Here is a 15288-nt window from a genome sequence, read left to right as displayed (position 1 = left end):
ACAAACACAACCACCTAATGTTAATGGTAATTATTGATGGCTGGTGGGATTTGGAGTAATTTCTTCCTAATTTCTTCCTGTCTTTTAATTTTATTTTATACTTTTTCTGTATTACTGGATTCTTTAAAATAAGTATGTATCATTTTACAAACATGGTTCAGTGTATGTATTAAGAGCCAGAGAGATAGAAACAGACAGAAAATAATAATAATAACAGCTGTGGCTTACACGCTGATGCTTACTGTTTGTCTAACGCTGCTCTAAACCCTTTACATACATATAATTGTAGAATCACACGAAATTACTGATATTTGACAACTCTCAAATTAAAAAAAAACACAGTAAATTCGTATGGTCCAACTTTAGACTTATTCCTTTAATCCTTGAACAATTCTAGAGATGGAGATAGGGAGCTAAGGGGTATTCCTCGGTCCCAAGACACCTTAAGAGGTGACATCAACCATCACCCTCAGTGCTGGGTAGAAAGGTGGGCACGGGGCCTTGATTTAACTCAGTTTATCCCCTGAATGAAGCCACTTAAGTTTTCCAGAATGTCCCCTAGAAACATGAGTCGAAAGAACAGCTTTGTTTCCCAGGCACTTCCAAGCCGAGTTCCCTTTCATTCTGCCCAAGCCCCCCACCCTGGCAGGGAAGCAAGAGGCACTCAACAGTTTCATGTTTATTTTCAGAAAGTGATGAAGACAAAAGAAATACCTCCAGACACCACTCTCTGTACAATAAATAGTCTCCCCTATTCCAAAAACAAAAAAGAAAAAAGCACGCACGCACACAACCACAAACGAGACCTTGCTTCTCCAGAGGTGCCCTGTCTCCCCCTTCCCAGCCCCTTCCTCCGAGCCTTTCTCTGAGAAGGTGGGGCCCGGCCAGCTGCCCCCAGGCCCCGAGTCCTCTCCCTGGCCCTGGCTGGCTGTTATAAGACCCACATTTATTTCTTTTCAGATCAGGGATTAATTAACATACACACAAACAAAAATTTTGAAAGTTACTCCACAAAGGAAGAGAGCTGAACCCCCCATGTCCAGCCTTCCGCTGACCCCCCCACCCCCCCCGAGGGAAGAAGCTTCTTTGTGTCCAACACCTCCTTGTTCCCTTCCTTCTGTTCTCTGGCCAGAAGCAGCACCAGGTAAACGACTGTAGATAGGGCAGAGGCAGGGGCGGAAGAGTCCAGAAACAGTAAGTGACCCCCAGAATCCTTCTTAACCCTCTCTTCCCTAACCCACTCCTACATGGAGAAGGGACAGAGGGGACAAGCGGCTTCTCTGTCCTGAGTCTGTTTTCTAAGTCGGCTGATGTCCTCCAACCTAGAAACACTGTTTCTGGTCCTTTCACCACGTCATCTACTCAATTGGGAAAATAGTTATAAAACTGGCCTTCGGCTTCCTTATCAAAAGGAGAAGGGGCCCCGGCAGGGGAGGAGCTGTCGCCACTGGAAGGGTAGGGAGACATGCGCCTCCTTTTAGAGTCTCCTTCACCCAGTCCTGAGTCACCGGACTCTGGCCGGATGGGGGTGATGTCAGTCCACATTGAGGGGGAGCCCTGGTCCTCTGCGCCCCGCCCCTCCGAGGCTCCAGGGCCATGTTCCACGGGCAGAGTCCTCATGGGGCGGAACCAGCTGGCTGGACCCATCTTCGGGGGATACTGGGGAGCCACAGGCCAGCCCGCTCCGGGTGCCAGGACCTCCTGGCCTCGGTAGTAGGACATGGTGGGTCCGGGGGCAGAGGGCAGGAATGCAGGCTTCATGCTGACTGCGTGAAACTCCGCCTCATAGCTGTGGTCCCGGGGGGCTCCCAACCAGTAAGGCTGGGGAACCACATCCTTGGGCTGGCCAGAAAGGTCGGGGTAGAAACGGCTGGGGACAGGGTACTGGTTGGGTAGGAGAGGAGGGTAGTGGTCTCCCCCAAGCAATTGACAGTTGGATCCAGGAGGGGAGGGGACGCTGCTGTCAACGGATGCATACATGCTAAAGAAACAGGAGGCAAGAAACAGGGTCACCACAGTCCCAGTCACCCAGGGGCCTACCTGTTGCACGTTGCTTCCTGACCCTTCTTCCCCCACCCCCCGCCTCAACCTCCAGTCTCCACCCCACTCTGTCCCCCCACCCTCAGGGGTAGGGAGAGATCGGCTGAGGCTGGATATGGAGCTGGGACTTGAGGAAGCACAGATTTGGAGTCCCCAGACTTGGGAAGGACCAAGAGGAGACCCTCTGCAAAGGAGAGGTGGACCCAGTGGGTACTTACGACTCAAAGTTCTCCCGGAATCCTTTGGCAAAAGGGTTATTATCGATTTTCAGCTGAGTAATCTAGACAGGGGAAACAGAGTCACCTGATCCTGAGTCTGGGGCCAGGGAACATCCAAAATCCCTCCCAAGGAAGACTGTGGGCCCCGCTCTCCCCCACTCCCAGGCTCAGGCCCCCTCACCTCGGCATTCTGGTAGGCAGTCACGGCAATGAACTGGGTTTCTTGGAAAGTAAAGATGTGGGTGTTGGAAGCACCACAGGCTGCCTCTGGCTCTCCATCGTTCACCTCGACGATGTGCAGCCGGGGCTGGTACTTATGGAGGGACTGGAGCACGATCATCTAAAGGGACAGCAGGGTGGTTGGGGGAGGGGTGTCCTACAGCCACACCCTGCCACCCCACAAGTGCTGGCCCTACAGAGAGGGCAGGAAGGACCCTGAGGCCCTCTTGTCCATTCTGCCATGCCACCAGGTAACTTCTCCTGGGCCTTCCAGCTCCAGAGCCTCCAGCCTCATGCCCCATTTTCCACCCCCAGATGTCCACTGTGACCACAGGATTAGCACAGACAGGGCTTTCCTAGGGATAAGGACACTTTCAACAAGATCGCCCAATCGCAAACCTTCTGCATCCATTCCCTGGGATCACTGATCCATTCCCTGGGCCAGCTCGGTGCCCACCATGGAATGGGAGCAATGCAACTCGGAATTGTGCGAAACACCCCCAGGCTGGCTCGGCCTGCATCTGTCTGAATGTGCCCCATGCCTGAGGGCCGTCTGTCTGTCCTCTCCCCTCACCTTCCTCCCAAGGTGGGCGGGAAAGAACCAAAGGGCTCAGAGAGGGAGAAAAGTGACGCTCACAGAGCAGAATCAACCCCACAGGACTCCCTGGTCTCCGGCCTCGGACTCACAGGCGGCTGGTGGAGGGGAGGACCTACCTGGGTCACGTTGTTGGACGCCCCCTTGTTGTTTGTGAGCTTCAGTTTCCCGAAGGAAACTTCCTGGCGCATCCAGTGGGCTCCGGTGTTGGGGGAATCCGGGTGAACGTACAGGCGGTTTCCTGTGGACAGTGAACCTCTTTGGCCTGCAGCCTCTGGGGCCAGACCCCGGGGTGTGGGCTTTGCCTGTTCTTGATGTTCTGGGGAGGGGGTGGGGGGAGGGCCAAAGGCAGCCCGGCAGGGGGGGTGTGGAAGAGCCCTGGGCAGAAGACAGGCTAGAGCGGAACAGAAAAGGGGACAAGCGAAACAGGGGGTGCGATGGGGTAGGGTGGGGTGGGAATTAGATCCTCGGTGGGGGTTGGGGGTCAGGAGCGAGGGGTTCCTCCTGGATCCACCAGGGGGCGCCGCAGTCTTGGAGGAAAGGAGTGTGGAGCCCGGCTCCCGAGGGCGTGCGTACCTGGCATGCTGCCCTCGGCCTTTCCACACTGCACCCACTTGCCGCTCTGATACCGCCAGTGGTGCTGGTCCACCAGGACCACGTCCACGAACATCCGGTAATGGCTGGTGGGCTCCAGCCCCGCCACGGTAAATGACAGGAACGGGAACATCCGCCTGGGGAGGACAGACACCGCCCCAGGGGCCGTGAGCCCGGGTTGCTGCGCGGGCGCCCGCTCCCGCCCCTGCCCGGGAGCCAATCACAGAATGTTCGGAAAGTTTGAAAATCAGTTGTTAAACACGGGATGAATTAAAAATTAAATTATATAAATGTACAATCAAATACATTATATTAAAAACCAAATTCATTATGTATTAATATTGGTTCATCAGTTATAACAAATGTACCAGCCTGATGCAAGATGGTAATAATAGGGGAAAGTATGGGTGTGTGTTGGGGGGACATGGGAACTCTCTGTACTTTCTTTGCAATTTTTCTATGAATCCAGAACTGCTCTGAAATTACAGACTATTATTTAAAAAAAAAAGGTAATAAATATTTAAATAATCATCACGCCTCAATTATTTTACTATATTATACTATTATCTATGCTCTTGAGGTTATTTTTGCCTACGGTATGCATGTGGTAGAAATACTATGTAATATTCTGTAGTGTGCCCCTCTTCCCACCTCCACGTCAAGTGATGTCACACCACTAGCCTGAAGTCAGCCACGGTGGGAATATTTACACCACAGAAATCAGCAAACACTGTACATCAGGGCTCTTCCTTCCCGAGGGCTGGTTGTTAAACATTTACCGCATTCTACCATCTTTAACCTTAGTTTGCTTCCTGGGAGAGGGAGGGTTCCTAGTAGGGGCTCACACCTCAGCCCCCAAGCCCTGTCTGGCTTCAGTGCCCCACTCATCCTCTCCACTGGGCTCTCAGTGCTGACACACTCCGAGCCCCACAGCACCCACCCACATCCCCTCTCTGCCCCATCTTCCTGGGCCTGATGCCTGTAGTATGGCCTGCCTCAGGCCTGGGTCTTCAGAGAAGTTGCTAGAGTCCCGGGTAGACAGGGAACTTCCCATCCACCTGAAAGAGGGCCCCTTCAGGCACAGTTCTCATGCTCAAAGGCCTGGTTCCTAGGGAAAGTAGAGGAAGTTGGGGGTGGGGTGCTGCAGTAGCCCCTATTGGGCCAGAGGAAGAGATTAACAGAAAGAGGCAGTCCCATAGTATGGCCATCTCTACCATTTCCACCATCACCATGCCATTACCACCACCATTACAACCACCTCCGTCATCATCAGCATCACCATCACCATAATCACCACCATCACTGTAACCACCACCACTGCTATCAGCATCACCATCACTACAGCCACCACCTCTACCATCACGACCACCATCCCTACAGCTACCACCTCCACATCACCACCAGCATTGCTACAGCCACCACCTCCACTGTCACCACCACCATCACTACACCCACCACCTCCACTGTCACGACCACCATCCCTACGGCCACCACCTCCACATCACCACCAGCATTGCTACAGCCACCACCTCCACTGTCACCACCACCATCACTACACCCACCACCTCCACTGTCACGACCACCATCCCTACGGCTACCACCTCCACATCACCACCAGCATCGCTACAGCCACCACCTCCCATCACTACCAGCATCGCTATAGCCACCACCTCCACCATCATGACCACCATTCCTACAGCCACCACCTCCACTGCCACAACCACCATCCCTACAGCCACCACCTCCACACCACCACCAGCATCACTACAGCCACCACCTCTACCTTCACGACCACCATCCATCCCTATAGCCACCACCTCCCATCACCACCAGTATCACTACAGCCTCCACCTCCACTGTCACCATCACCTCAACTTCCAGTCCTACCAGCATCAGTGCCATCACCAGTTCCAATGGGCTTAGACTTTCTCTTCTAACCAAGCCAGAAGAACAGAGTTCTCAGGATGGCATGATGAAGCCCTCATCATTATTACTTTTCATACCCACTCATTTCCCCTCCCTTGCTCCTATGATAAGCTCTGCAGGATAAAGAAAAGTCTTGGTCCATGAGCCAGGAAACTTAGGGGAGGGGGAAGTACAGGGTCGAGTCACACCTTGGGTCAGGTCCTAATTCCCAGAGGGTCCCAGAACAATACCTTCAGTAACTTCGGATTGATCCCCAATCCAGGAGGACACTGTTACTTTCCTGCCTTCCCCAGATTCTCCTTAGCTGAAAAAAGGAAACTTATTGGACCTGTGACCTTAGACAAGTTAATTCTTAAACTGAACTTCAGATTCCTCACCTGTAAATGGAGAGAAGTCCTGCCCAAATTTCCTCTCAAATCTGTGAAGTTTAAAAGAAGTGAAACTCAGCTCATCCTTCCCATCCCACCTCCCTCCCAACCGTCTCCCAAGCCCAGAGCCCACAGAACCCTCTGGCCTGGCTGAAGGTGAGGTCCCAGGGGCCTGGCTCGGCTGGGCCACTTAACTTGAGAAAGCAAGGGTTAGGGACTAGGCCTTGAACAATCGGGGTGGTAGAATATTTTCAACCCATTTCTACAACCAACTCATTCTACACCACTTCTGTTATTGTAACTGGTTCTTACCCCAACTTGTAGGCACAAAGGAATGGAAAGGAACAAAATATTTGTTGAGCCTTTGCTTTATACCAGCCAATTCACCAACCAGTCTGTGGTAGCTTGGGGTTATGTACCCCAATAAAACACATTCTTACTCTTAATCCGTTCCTGTGGATGTGACCCCACTATAAATAGGACCTTTTGATGAGGTTACTTCAGTTAAGGTGTGGCCCAACTGAATCAGGATGGGTCTTCATCCTATTAATGGAGGCCTTATGCAGAAGGTCACCGAGAGAGAAGCCACGGGGAGCAGCCAGAAGCTGGAAGTCAACAGAATCCGGAAGAGAAAGGGGAAGATGCTGCCATGCACGATGCCAAGTGCCAGAAAAGCCAAGGAACCCCAAAGATCGCCAGCCACCCTCCAACCCCAGAAGGAAGCAAGTCTTCTAGCCTCTGAAACCATGAGCCAATAAATTCCTGTTGTTAAGCCCACTCATGATGTGGTATTTGTTTTAGCAGGTAGGAAACACCGTCCTTCGAGATATAAAATGTTATTTCCAATTGTATATTTAAAGAAACAGGCTCAGACAGGTTAGGCAAGTTCCTTGGGGGCAGCCCAGCTCCTTCTGACTGCAGAGTGTATGCTGTGTCCTCATCCCTCCATCCTGCTCTTCTCTCTAGTAGAGGGAAACGGAGGAGACACGGGAAAAGGGTGGAGCAACAGGACAGGAGGGAGGTCTCAGTTTCACCCTAAAAGTCTAGAATCACCACTACAGGAAGAGGGAATGGAGATGGATCCGGTGCCATACTGAGCACCCCAGAATGATTTCCTTAACAGCCACCATTCTACCCTCCGAGGGCAGGGCCCACGACTCCAAATCCCCCCACCACCCCTAAGGACCAAACTTTCTTGAGATGATCCGCAGGATCTCACATCCCTGAACACCTGGGCACGCTCTACTTCGCAATAATTAATTAAGTGCAAATTAAAATAACAAGAAGACAGATTTAGTCATGTTGGCAAAATGTTAAAAAATGGATACTATTTTATGCTGATGAGGCAGTGGGAAATGGGGCCTCAGCAAACACTGCTGGGGGTGCACGGGTGGTCCAGCAATGGGATGCGCGCCTTCTGTGCGGGAGACCCGGGTTTGATTCCCGGACCACGCACCTCCCCCACCCCCCCAAAATCAAACACTTTCGGGGGAGTGTGTGATTTGGTACCTGGTTTAGGAGGGTGTCATGGCAATGGCACGTACCTATCAAAACATCAAATGTGCTGGGGCCTCAAGGGAAGGCCTCCGCCTACCACCCCCAGACCAGCTTAATGGGGATCAGCCGGCCGCTCGCAAACGGCTGGACGACAAGCAAAGCTGTTTTCACCTGCCCGGAGAGGAACGCAGCCAGTCTATACCCTAATAGAATAAGGCTGGGAAAAAATTTTTTTTTTCAAAGATCTAAAAATTGCTCAGAGTCGGGAATGCGGAGAAGGGAAAACACTAATGGCTGCAAGGCCAACAGGAGTGTGTGGGGCAGAAACTGGGGTTTAATCAGGCCCTAACATCGCACACACATACACAAACGCAAACGGAGCTAGTTAACAACAGAACTACCCCGAGTTAACTTAATTATAATAATCAGCCAATCACACCCAGAAAAGTGGAGGTTGCCAGCAATGAATACACACCCGCACACCCACACACTCACGGATGCGCCAGCCTCTCTCTTCCTCTACTGCGAATGCCTACCATCAACTGTTCGATACTCGCCAACACACTCACAACACACGTGCACTGCCGCCCAGACACCAACACAAACCCTCATCGGACACTCGCGGGCTGCCCAGATGCTCCACAAACACACAGCACTCGCACAATACCCAGTCGGGCCAAGCTGTCGTTTTGTCCTCCGCTTCCTTCTCCCAGCCCCATTCGAGCCACCTTGACGGATCCCTGGACACAGAAAGCATTGCCCGTTTCCTGGCCCATTCCTGCCCCTGTGGAGAGTGTGACTGTCGCAAGGCTGGTCGGTCCTGAGGGATGGCCTTGGGTGGGTGGGAGAGAGGAAGGACACAGGAGGGAGTGAGTCGGCCAGGGGTAAAAGGCTGCGGGGCTGTGGGTGGGCCTCAGGATGGAAGGCTCTTTCAAAAGGGAAGAAGGCCGTGGGTGAAGTGGGGGTGACTGGTCAATGGAAACCCGGAGGGACAGGCCAGCCCGCCGAGGCAGGAAGGCAGAAAGGAAGCGATGCTCTGAGCCCGCGTCTTCCTTTTCAGAAGCCTGCAGTGGGAGGAAATGGGCACTGACTTCCCAGGTCACTGGAGCCCGGTGGGTAGAGGGGGCTGAACGGGGGACCTGTGTCCTCTCTCTCCTCCCTGCCCCCCAGCTTGGGCCCCAGGCACGATCCTAAGGGAGTGATGGAAGGAGAGAGCGAGGGGGCTACTGCCCCCACTTTCAACAGGGACTCGGTGATGCTCAGAGTACCCCTCCAGGCAGACTGAAAAGTGTGAGAGCCGTAAAACACACACACAGTTATGAAACTATCGGGGAAATTTGATAGATAGAAATTTCTGATGATTCTCTTTTTTCAGGTGTGATACTGTGTTTATATTTGTCAGTTTTCTTTTTTTCGTATGCTGTATGGCGGGGTCACATCTCATTCTTTTTCCATGTGAGTACCCTGTTACTGCGGCACCATTTGTTGAATTCTTTTGCTTGTTTGGTATTTTGCTTGTTTGTTTGTTTGTTGGGGGAATAGCATGGGCTGGGAATCGAACCCAGGTCTCCTGCATAGCAGGTGAGAATTCTACCACTAAACTACCCTCCCACCCCCCTGTGCTTATTTTTAAAAAGACATTTTTAGAGCTGCATAGAGAAGTATTTAAGGATGAAATAATGCAACGTCTAGGATTTACTTACTAATTACTTATGATATTACTATACTTACTATATTACTAATATAGTGGCAGACAGGGGTGGTGGGGTGGAGGTGGCCGAGGATTAAAGCAGAAACAAGATTGGACCAGTGTTGCCAACTGTTGAGCTGAGTGATGGGGTAAGTAAGTGGCGGTCCATCACATTTTTCTCTCCATTTTTGCATATGTTTGAAATTTTTCATTTTTTGGAAAATTTTCAGAATTTTCCAAGAGAGAATTAGTCAGCCAGAATGTAAAGTTAAAGAGGAGGCCACAGAGGTGGAGGTGGCGATACCCCCAGGCGGGGCTCACCCCCCTGAAATCCCGCCCTGAAGAGCCTGCACCCAGACGGACAGCTAGCCCAGCACCCAAAGTGCAGGCTGCTGCTCCCCGCCCATCTATGAGATTGGAGGGGCAGAGGCCTGGCAGGAGGCTGGGGGGGTGGGGGGCCTCCTGGCCACATGACAGACTGGGACGATAGAAGGTCTGAGCTCTGGTCTGCTGCGTGGCCGTGTGCAGGCCATTAGACATCCTTGTGCCCCAGTGTCCTTAGCTGTATTGGCCTAGCTCACACACAGTGAAGTAATGGATGTGAAGACACTCCAAAAGTATGAAGGCCTTCGGACAGCAGTGGTGGTCATTTTCACAGGTGGCCATGGGGTTCGGGGAAAAGAAATCCAGTCAGGTACCTTCTGGGCTCTGGTGCCAGCTCTGCCACCAGCAGCTGCACCAGAGATTCTGAAGAATCTCTTGCCGTCTCTGGACCCATTTCCCTGGCTGTGCTGTGAGAGAGTTGGACCAGCTCATGGGTCCCTTTCAGTTCAGACATGCTGGGACCGAAGCCTGGGCTGGGCTGGGGGGCACCCAGAGAGGGACTGAGTTTCCAGGGAACAGAGGAGAATTCTCAGAAGGCTTAGGAGATGAAGGCCGAACCAGAAGAGAAAATGCCAGCTTTCCTGGGTTCATCCCAGGGAAAGAGGAACGGCTCAGCAACTTCAAGCCAACTTGTGATTGTGTTTGTGTAGTTGACTGACAGGTCCCTCAATCCCAGGACGTTGAGATTATCCCACAGGAATGGCTGGAGGGAAGAATGCTCCAGAACAGCCAGCTTGACTGGCCTGCCCCGCATTAGTTATCTACTCTCCAACCCCTCCTGGCTCAGGTCTACTGTCCCAGGTCCACGGGTGACATAGCCCCTCCTCACAGGGGTCCCTGCTGGCTCCTTCCCCACACTGGCCCCCACTGGGAAGGCAGGTGCACACTCTCACACGCACACACAGGCAGGGCCCACTAAACAAATACCACACAAGTCACAAGTCGCAAGTTTCTCTTTCTTCCCCCACATAGGAGGCTCTACCGGAAGCAGCACCCTCAGCCCCAAACCTTACCCCTCACACACTGGCTCCCGAGCCATGGGTCCTCCCTCCCAAACTGCCCTGGCGTGGACCTGTGACTAACTGGACAGAATGGTGGACAGGCTTTCAGAGGCAAGGCCCCTCAGGGTGAGTGTGGGGTGGCTGCCAACTTGAACCCCTGGGCTAGAGCCACCCGCCCAGGCCCGGGGGCATCTGTGCCCTCCAGTAAGGGCCCCTGGAGGGATGTGTCCCCCACATCCCCACCCCAACACACACAGCCCAGACATATGATCTCAAAGTACAACCGGAAGGGAAACTTTGCAACTGCTTCTTCATGTCACCAAATCCAGTCTACACTCTCCCTCGCCTCACAAAGCTGACAAGAGGGCAGCAGCAGCAAAGAGGCTGGGGGGATATGAGGGGCTCTGCCCTCCTCCCATTTCCTACACGTACGGGCTAAAAGGCCCAGTCAGTCCCAGAACGCAGGCTGCGGTGGCCCCCCCTGACCCTCCAGTGAGCAGAACGAGGGCAGGGGCACACACCAATTCTGGGTGAGCCCCAGACAGCCTTCCCTGAACCAGGATCACCTCTCATATGCACTCCTCAACCACCTGCCTTTGGCTTGTTGAAGGGACACCCTGGGAGTGAGCCGCCCCACCCCCACCCCAGCCCACCCCAGCCAGGAGCATCTCGACCTCCCTTCAGTCTCCCCCACCCCCCCTACACACACCCGGTGCTCCACAACCTCCTAAAGCTGGAGGCAACACGCCGAGGCACACGGACACACAAGCAACATCTAGACCGAAAAGAAAAAAAGAGAAGAAAAAGCCCGGGTTTTGCTCACCGTCCCTGCTTGGTGATGATCATCTCGGTCTGGTGCTGATTAAACTTGGACCACAACAGGTGGTTGTTGAGCGCGACTCTCAGCTTCCCGGACACCTCCAGCCCCGCGGGCAGCGGGTAGTCCTCGCGCGGCCCGGGGTAGAGTCCGGCCCGGGGGTCCAGGGCCGCGTAGCCTTCCCCGGGCTGGTAGCCCCCCTCGGCGCCCGCCGTCGGCGGGTAGGGCTCGGCCGCGCCGGGGAAGCCCACGGCCTGGGGCCGGGGAGGGTAGGCGTAGGCTCCCAGGAAGCGGCCCGAGGGAGCGGGCACGAGGGCGCCCCCGGCGTAGGACGCCCCCAGGCTGCCGCCCCCACGACGGTTGGCCGCGTCCTGCGCCGCGGGCTCCGGGTAGAAGTAGCGGCTCTGCGGGTCGGCGCCGGGCGCCCGGCCCTGGTCGCTCCCCGGCAAAGGCTCGGTGCCCGTCAGCATGTCTCCGCCGCGTCGCCACGAGGCCCATCCGAGGCGGGCGGGCCCCGTTCCGCAGCCGTCGAGGGGCGCTGCGGCCGGCTCCCCTGTCGGCGCCGGGGCCGGAGGGACGGTTGAGGCCGCCGAGGCGTGCAGGGGGCGGGGCGGGGCCAGGGCCCCGGGGGCGAGGGGGGGCCACCGAGCCCGGGCTCGGGCGTCTGGGTCCTGCGCCCGCGTTTGGCGGGCGCGCGGCAGCTGCCGGGCTCCTTCTGCCGCGGGCCGCTGTCACTAGCGTCGCGGCGCCTTTGCTGTGGCTTTATGAAGCTCTCCGGGCCCCCCCACCCCACCCCGCCACCTCGGCCCCGCCTCTCCCCGCCCCCTCGTGGCTAATACTAGGCAAATTCAACGCGGTCGGCAAGGACTGGAGGGCCCCTCACGGTGGAGACGACAGGGTCCCCGGGCACCCTGTAGTACTTAAAGACCTTGCCTTCTGGAAGTGCCAATCGCTCCACGGGGAAGGGAAGCGAGTTTCTCTTCCCTGGACCCTGGGGGAAATGCCGACCCATCCCTGGCTCCCCCCGCAGGCCGGCGCCTCGGGGAGGCCTTCAGTGATGGCCCGGGTGGGCCTTCCCGCAGGCCGGGTGCTGCTTCAGCCATGACCGGTCAGCGCCTCTTCCCCGGTGCCCACTGTGCGCCCAGGCTTTGTGCTCAGTAGCTTTGCGTCAAGTGTTTGCCCTTTTTCTCCGGGTCAGGGGTCAGGGCGGTAGGTGACCCACGTGCGTTTGGTACCTCCTGCCCTGGGACAGACCTGGAACCTGGGGTGGGGAAGGGCAGGAAGAGTTCCTTAAGGGGGATTGCAGCAGCAGCAGCAGCCACCGCGCCTTTGCAGGGCGCCTCGCGCAGGGCTGGTCCACAAAGCTCCCCCACCGCGACCCGGTGGCCAGGAACAGTGGAAGGAGCACCGGCCTGCGAGTGAGTGCCCGGCCTCCAGTCCCAGGACAGGCTGTGCCTGTCACTCAAGTATGTGTGACCCAGGTAAGTCGCCTCCCTTGCCTGCGAGTCAGCCTCACTGCCTCAGAGGGGGAAACACACGGATCTACTTTCCAGAGGGGCTTTGAGCCGAGCTGGTGTAAGCGGCTGCGGGCTCCGGTCTATTCTTATACCTGGATGGAAGAGCTGCTCTGAGTAGACTCCGAGCCGCGGACAGGAAGGAAACCCACCACATGCTCCGAAGAGCTGCCCTGGGACTTCGGAGCTTTTCTTTTCTCTATTTTCCTTTCCTAACTAATGTACTTATGTTACTTTATGATGAAAGCAATGCCCCCACCCCCACCCCGACTCCTCTCAACTGAAAATAACATCATTGAGAATTTTCCTGTGTATAATAATAAAAGATAGTCATAGAGAAAATTTAAGCAAAGTACAGGAAAGTAGAAAGACGACAGCGTAAATCACCCCAAGTTTCATCCCCTACAGGCAAGGAGGACTCACATTAAAGTCAACACCCTGCCCGATATCACGACCCGCATTCCCTCACTGCTTGTCTTTTGCGCGCGCGCACACACACACACACACACACACACACACACACACACAAATACATAATGATATACCAACACCACACGTGCTGTTCTGTAAAGTGCTTTCTTTTTTTTACTCAACAAGGTGCCATGGAATTTTTTGCATGTCAATATATAAAGATTTACATTTTAAAGAGTGTTTTGGAAAACACTTTAAAATTTTCACCCTGTTAAAAGTTAACCTTTCCTCTCCCTCCCCACTGCAGCTTTCCCCAGTTCTCTCTCCTGGGGCCTGGCCCCATCTCTACAACTCAGTCCCAGCCCAACAAGGTTTACCCTCAGGGCCCCGGGGGGACTCTCTGCTCCCAACTAGAGCTGAACTGAGAGGCAGGTTGGCAGGTGAAGGTGAGTCTGGGGACCCCAAGAGGCGGGCAGGGGGTGAGCATGACCCAGGAGGGTGGAGGGAGAAAGAATCAGCGCATCCCTTGAGATAGAGACTGGATCCATGAAAGCACCAGACGCTGGAAACTGGCTTCCTCCCTAACTCTTTACCCACCATTTCCCCGATGCCTTAAGAAAGGAGGAAAGTTTCTGCTTGCGTTCTAGGAGAACTGCTTGAAAAAGAGGGTGTCCTTGGAACCCTTGGCTATTTTTTGTAAAGCATGAGAGATTTCAGAAAGGCCCCTTCAATGACTGATTTCCCCAGGAGACGTGAGACTGTTGAATGCTGACACCTCTTTGGGAGGACATTTTTGCGAAGTGCTTGGCTGTGGAAAGCCAAATGAGGTCTTCTTTCTCTCTCTCCCCAGTCCTCATTTCTACCCTAATCCTCAGGTTAGTGACCCAAGGGCTACCTGGAAACAGGACGGCCTAAGCTCCCCTCCACCTCTCTGGGGGAGGAGGGATGATGAACATCAGAGCCAGGTGGGCCTGGAGGCATGAACAGGGCAGATGGGGGCAGCCTCTCCATAAACTGATGGGCTGTTGGAGGGTCTTAAAGCCTGTTTCATTAAACCCAATCCTTCAAACTCCCCACATCCCCCATTTCTTCCACCCCAAAAAGAAAGTGCTTGTGAAAAGTGGGAGCTGAGTGGCCCTGGTATCACCACTGCCAGTCCCGCCCCTCTGCCAGCTTGGGTGAGAAGAAGAACCCTGGCGGTGACACCTCCTCCTCCTGCCACCTCACCCCCTTCCCAGGCCCCAGGGCTGGAGAGATGGGAGAGGAGTGAGGAGACAAGCCCCCTTGGGATCCCCTCACCTCCCCATGGCTGCCCCTCCTGGCTTTTCTCTCATCCCACAAGCACACAAGCATCCAGAAGGCTGATCCCAGTGGAGGCAAAGAAACACAGGGTGGGCATGCAGGAGGCCTGGGTTCGATTCCTGGCCCATGCACCCAAAAAAATAATAAAAAGAAAGAAAGAAACACAGGACCAATTGTCCAGAAGGGGTGTGACACGGCCAGCAAAAATACCAAATTTCATAAGGCAGGCTGGATGGCAGCTGTGGGAAACCCACACACCCATTTGGGGCAGAGCAGGGGCTGGAACCCAGGTCTCTTGACTCCTGATCCAGTGCTCCTCCCACAAAAGTTCTGGCCTTCCCATTTTGAGGGGGAATAATGATAACAAATGAGAAGTCAAGTGATCACATTAGTAAAGGTTTGGAAAACAGAAAAGGAAATCACCCATATCTGTCAGCCTAGGCACTGTCTTTTTTTTACCCTATTGTCCTTGGAATGTATTTGAGGCTCCTTTTGAAGTCGGTTGATATCAAGACTCAAAATGAGTGCGGGGTGGCCCTGCTGTCACACAGCACCTGCCACACCTGTGCCAGGGAGCTGGTTCAGTGCAGATTCCCAGGACCCTCCTCTAGAGATTCTGACGCAGTCCGTGGTGGGACCCAGAATCTCTACTTTTAAGTAAGACTCCAGGTGATACTGGAGTCCAGGGAGCCCACGCATCTGACTCTCAGGC

The 15288-nt window shown here is 54.5% G+C and overlaps 1 protein-coding gene across 1 annotated transcript; it reads right to left on the bottom strand.

Annotated features, from left to right (window-relative positions):
• Positions 1 to 666: 666 nt before the first annotated feature.
• Positions 667 to 11834, bottom strand: TBX21 (T-box transcription factor 21). Its single transcript, XM_077164615.1, has 6 exons — positions 11356 to 11834; positions 3649 to 3803; positions 3192 to 3313; positions 2440 to 2598; positions 2259 to 2320; positions 667 to 1981 (listed from the first exon to the last, which is right to left on the bottom strand). The coding sequence occupies exons 1-6, from the start codon at positions 11817 to 11819 to the stop codon at positions 1363 to 1365; spliced, it is 1581 nt and encodes a 526-aa protein (XP_077020730.1). The 5' UTR covers positions 11820 to 11834; the 3' UTR covers positions 667 to 1362.
• Between the last annotated feature and the right edge of the window lie 3454 nt (positions 11835 to 15288).

This window comes from Tamandua tetradactyla, chromosome 6 (genome assembly GCF_023851605.1).
Source record: "Tamandua tetradactyla isolate mTamTet1 chromosome 6, mTamTet1.pri, whole genome shotgun sequence".
In the NCBI taxonomy this organism is placed as follows: domain Eukaryota; kingdom Metazoa; phylum Chordata; class Mammalia; order Pilosa; family Myrmecophagidae; genus Tamandua; species Tamandua tetradactyla.
Note: the sequence above shows the minus strand (reverse complement) of the source record. Positions and strands in the feature narration are given on the sequence as shown.